This window comes from Miscanthus floridulus, chromosome 2, assembly GCF_019320115.1.
Source record: "Miscanthus floridulus cultivar M001 chromosome 2, ASM1932011v1, whole genome shotgun sequence".
In the NCBI taxonomy this organism is placed as follows: Eukaryota; Viridiplantae; Streptophyta; class Magnoliopsida; order Poales; family Poaceae; genus Miscanthus; species Miscanthus floridulus.
This window is the reverse complement of record NC_089581.1, coordinates 163427164-163432628: the sequence shown is the minus strand read 5'-3', so window position 1 is coordinate 163432628 and position 5465 is coordinate 163427164. Positions and strand designations below refer to the sequence as shown.

Genomic DNA, 5465 nt, shown 5'->3' with positions numbered 1-5465 from the left:
CTTTGGTGTGCCCCTATAAAGGAAAATAGATTAGCTTATGTGTATGCAAAGCTATGTACATGCAAAGGTAGCTATATGCATAGGACAACAGATTACCTTGCTACCTCTATTGCAGCTATGTCTTCTGGGTTCCCATTCTTACAAGTGTACTAGTGATGGCCTAACTGATGACAGATGGGGCATTCATGTTTCTTTGACTTCCTCTAGCTGCTACCTTCCTCAAGTGTAGATTTCATCCTATTCTTTCTCCTACCTCCACCTGTGGACTTTAGAAGAGGAGGGTTCAAGAAAAAGCCTGGTTCTGCCTCTGGCCACATGCTCTTGTCAGGTATGCTAGGGATGGAGCCATCATATGCAACTCTGAAATTGTTGATAGAGAAGTACTCATCCACATAGTCTTCAAGCTTTGCGCCAGGAATTGAGATAATGTATGCAATGGCATGCTTGCATGGGATTCCTAACCCCTGCCAAACCCTACAAGAACAGGTCCTATCTGCTAGGTTGACCACAAACCTAAACCCAGTTCCTTGCAGACCTTTAGCACACAGCTCTGCCACACCTTCAGGTGAGGCTGTGATGACATCTATGTCCCAGTTGTAAGTGTCTTCCCTAAGCCTCTGCATGATATGGGGCATAATTTTGCCATTGAGCTTAGCAGCTACCCTCTTCCTATGGTTCCACTTGATCAAAAGCATCTGCCTTATAGTGTCCAACAAGTCATCCAGGTGCTTACACTTTTCAGGTTTGACCCAGTTGTTGAAGGACTCAGCCAAATTGTTTGTCACATAGTCAACCTTTGACAGTGTGGTGTACTGGCTTCTGGTCCAAAGCTTCTTGTGATTCTCTTGCAAGTACTTCATTGCTTCTGGTTTGGCTACAGCCATTGCTTCATAATGCTTCTTAAACATGTATGGGCTCCATGAATATGAGGAAGCCCATAAGTGATCATCAAACACTCTACCACTATACCTCTTCTTGAAATTCTGTACTAGGTGATACATACATTCTCTATGTTCAGTTATTGGAAAAACTTGACTAACTCCATTCATTACTGCCTGCCCACAGTCTGTATGGAATGTCATGCCTTCTGGAGTGCCTATTGCCTCCTTCAATCTCTCCATGAACCAGATCCAATTTTCATTGGTTTCAGAGTCAATCACACCAATAGCAACTGGATACATCCAGTTGTGGGCATCTACTACACATGCAACACACAACTGTCCCCTAAATCTCCCTGTTAAAAAGGTACTATCTATTGCAAGATATGGTCTACATCCCCTAAAAAATCCATCAACACATGCTTTCAGAGCAAAAAATAGCCTGTTAAACCTAACCTTATTATTGATGGTGTGATGATCAATGACAAGAAGTGAACCAGGACTAGATTGTTCTAACTGGGCCTTAAACCTAAACAAATTGTGGAAACTCTTGCCCCAAGGCCCATAAAGTTGATCCATTGCAAGGTATTTACCTTTATACACTTTCCTGTAGCTGATCTGAACCTTGTACAGATCCTTCAGCCTCCTTTGCAGCTCTTTTGCACCAACATTTCCATCCTCTTTCAACCAATCAATTACCTTGCTGCACACCCAAAACTGACTAAGTCCAACACATGATCCTTGTCTCCTAGTGCTCTGGCAGCCATTTCCATGCTCATGTGGGTTCACCTTCACCTGGAAAAAAAGTTGAAAAGAAACACATGTTAGCAGCTAGGTACATGCAAGGAAAACAGGTAGCAGTCAATACCACAAATTGAACTAACACATCACCTGAATGCCATGTCCATCAGCTGAAGTTGAGGCATGCAGTCTCCACGGGCATCCCTCATTCCTCAGAGAACAGTGCACCGTATACCTCCCTGTATCACTCTTGTCAATTTCATAGTTGAACTCATGTTTAACAGCATGACTAGCTAAAGTAATCTTAAAAGAAGCCATATCTGGGTAGATAGTTCCCACTGTCATAGGAGGGTCATCTTTGTCATATTCAACATCAGGAAATTGAAATTGCTCAGGCTCCCTATCAGCAACTTCCTCATCAGAGGATTCATCTATTTCTACTTCCTCATCTTCCTCGTCACTGGTTTCATCATCAGAACCTGACTCAGCATACTCCTCATCCCTATTAGCAACTTCCTCATCAGAGGATTCATCTATTTCTTCTTCCTTTTCTTTACTCCCCCTTGGCTCTGAGAACTGGTAGGAGGAGGTGGAGGGTGGTTGGGACCAAGATCAATATACAAGCCTTCATCATCAATCCCCATATGCTCATTCATTGGATTTGGGTTAGCCAGGAACTCAGGTTGGCTTGGTTTGGGTGGCTTAGACTTAGATGTTTGCCTTGGTTTGGGTGACTGAGACTTGGATGGCTGCCTTGCTTTGGGTGGCTGAGACATAGATGGCTGGCTTGGTTCTGCTATGCTTGAAGAAATAATTGAAGGAGTGAAGAGGGGCTCAACAGATTTCCTTGGGCTACCAGACTCTCAATCAGGAAGCACAGGCTGAGTACCAGGACTATGATATGCAACAGTCAACAAGCATGTTCTGGTTGCCCTATTTTTTTCAAACATTGCTAGCATCTCTTGGTCATTGCGCACAAGTATGTGAACTTTACTATGCATGCACTAGTAAAACAATGTGGCTACATCACCATAGCTAGGAGGATACTTGTCAACCAAATCTTCCATAAGGCAAGTTAACAAAGTTCTGTCTGCATCCACCACTTCATTCACAGAAAACCACTTTGCACAACAATTGGGACCAACAATCCGCATTTCTAGGTTGTAACTACTGTTTGGGTCCATCCTATAGATGAACAAGGAGCACGTAATCAATAAACCCTAAACACGATTCGGTAGCGCAATACACTAATGCAATCAACATCAATACAAGGAGGGGCGAAGTCAAGGAGGGAGGAGGAGCGGTACTCACCCTTCCCGGAACCAATCCGGCCTCTCGCCGGGTCCGTTCCATGGTATGCCTGCTCCGCCCGACCGTCTTGCTCCACGGGGCTAGGATTTCGAGGGCGGGCCGCCAACACCGACTGCCGCCATCTCTAGATCTGCCGCCGCTAGGGTTCGCCGCCGCGTCCTCCCGCGCTCGGGTGAGAGAGTGAGGAACGAGAATGGGGAGAGACTGAGAGAGAGGCTCGGGTGAGACTGAAGGAGATGCGGCCCAATATGTCAGTGACCCAGAGGGCAAGGAGGATATTTTTCTAGCCCGGCCCCACATGTCAGAGCCGCCAAACGACCAAAACCTAACAGAATGCCGACGAAATGGCGTGAGGGAAAAGAAAAGTTCGAGCGAGGGCATGTAGGTGACGACCAACTTTTGAGGGATACGCAGGAGTGTGGCATCTTTTTTTTAAGGGTACACAGGTAAAAGCCTCCCGTATGTATGATTGATTGTTAACGAGTTCGGTAGATATATGCCTTTTCTTACCTTGTGCATGGAGTGGAATGGATTCTACATTTTTGAGTTTTTCTGGGCAACTAGATATTATTTTACAGTTGGTGACAGCTAATGAACTAGTATCAGCTTTGCAACCTATGGGACAATAATCATTCGAAAGTCGAAACCAAGAAATTTACGCTGGAGTACGATAATGATACGTGCCGCTCGGTGTGGCCAGAAAAAAAGGTCTCATTAGTGTCCCCCATAACAATTAACGGCCAATTCGGCTTACCCATATTTGATTTATTCGGCTTGTTTTTATAGCTGAAACAATATTTTTCTCTCACAATAATTCAGTCAGAACAGTGTTTTTCAGTAATTTTCAGTCAAGATTCAACAAGCCGAACGGGACCGTTACAACTGCAATGGATGTGCAGTGTCACTCACAATAGTGTTAATTCCTGTGTATTGGTCACCCACCTCGGTCCCCATCCACTGCAGACAGTGACGAAGCCAGCGGTGGGGCTAGCCCCCCTACCAATCCTGAGCATGTGGAGCCCCTCTAAACTATTTCTTAAAATTTTATGCATATATGTATTAGATAGGAAAAGCTAAAGTTAAGAAAAAATAAAAAAATATCTATTTTTTTGTTCAGCCTCTCTTAAATTTTTTTCTGTCTTCGTCACTAACTGCATGCTATCGTTCTCAAGCACTTTCAACGACACCATTACTTGTCATCTATCCATACCTTTCCGGTGAACGGATCGGCACAACACAAACAGCATATGCTAGGTCCATATCCATGGCGCATGGCTGGCGGTTAGCTACTCGGCGAGGAACAGGAGAACTGCGACGGCAGAGTGCAGATAGATTGACCTCTTTGTTTCTCTGAGGAGCCAGGCGTGACTGGAACGCACTCTTGTTGTATACTGTAGTACAGTAGCACTCAAATTACTTTACGGCAACGTATCAGGTGTAAACCAATGAACTTATACAAACTTAAAAACTATCGATCAAGACCACTAGACGTTAATCTAATGGATGGGGTGAGAGGTGAAATTTTTTGCGCTTAAACTCTCTCACCCCATCCATTAGATCAGCATCTAGTAATACTGATCGATAATTTTTAAATTTACACAGATTGATTACACCTGATATGTTGCCTTGCTTTGCGACGAGAGGAGACAATCTTACCCCAATCGCCGTCGTCGCCGGCGGCTGCTGACGGAGTTTGTTTGGACACGCCACATATGGCAGGCGTGACAGGAACACACTCTTGTCGTGCCCAAAATTCTTTATGCCAAGACAATGAGGGCGTTTGGCTGGTAGGTGGAATAGTAAATTTTAAATTATTTTGAATAATTAAATAATATTTTATAAGAGAAAATAAGTTAAAACAAGCGAGAAGTAGTTCAGCCAACGCCTTAAATTTTGGTTCCATCGTGGAAAAGGAAGTCAAGAGGAAGCGGACATTGTTTAGGCCACGTTTAGATTGAAAGTTTTTTCAACATGATGAATAGTACTACTTTCGTCTTATTTGACAAATATTGTCTAATTGTGGACCAACTAGGCTCAAAAGATTCATCTCGTGATTTTCAACTAAACTGTGTAATTAGTTTTTTTTACCTACATTTAATACTCCATACAAACGGCTAAAAATTGATGTGATGAAGAGAGGGTGAAAAAACTTGGAATTTTGAAGAGAACTAAACAAGGCCTTACTTTGTTTTTCTGCTTTGGGAACCGCAATCCTATTCGTGCACGATCCATGTAGGTTGCACCACACACGTCAGTTTGGATTGGTCGTACAAAGGGGGACAATCTAGGAGGCTATCCCTGGTCCTATATATATCCGATATATCATCATCTAAAAAGATTAGCGTCGTGTTTACTTGACTTATAAATTATATTTTTCAGCCAATAAATAATTAGTCTATTCGTTTCGGCTAGATTGATTTATAAACCATGACTGAAAGTACTGCTAACTGATTTAGTGTGAGAGAAAAATACTATTCATTAACTGATAAGTCAAGGCTTATAAGTCAAATACAGACTACCGAATAGACTAAATAT

General features: G+C 43.1%; 1 protein-coding gene across 1 annotated transcript; it reads right to left on the bottom strand.

Annotated features, from left to right (window-relative positions):
* Positions 1-203: 203 nt before the first annotated feature.
* Positions 204-1181, bottom strand: LOC136537372 (uncharacterized). The gene has a single exon (XM_066529363.1). The coding sequence runs from the start codon at positions 1179-1181 to the stop codon at positions 204-206; it is 978 nt and encodes a 325-aa protein (XP_066385460.1).
* Positions 1182-5465: the final 4284 nt, after the last annotated feature.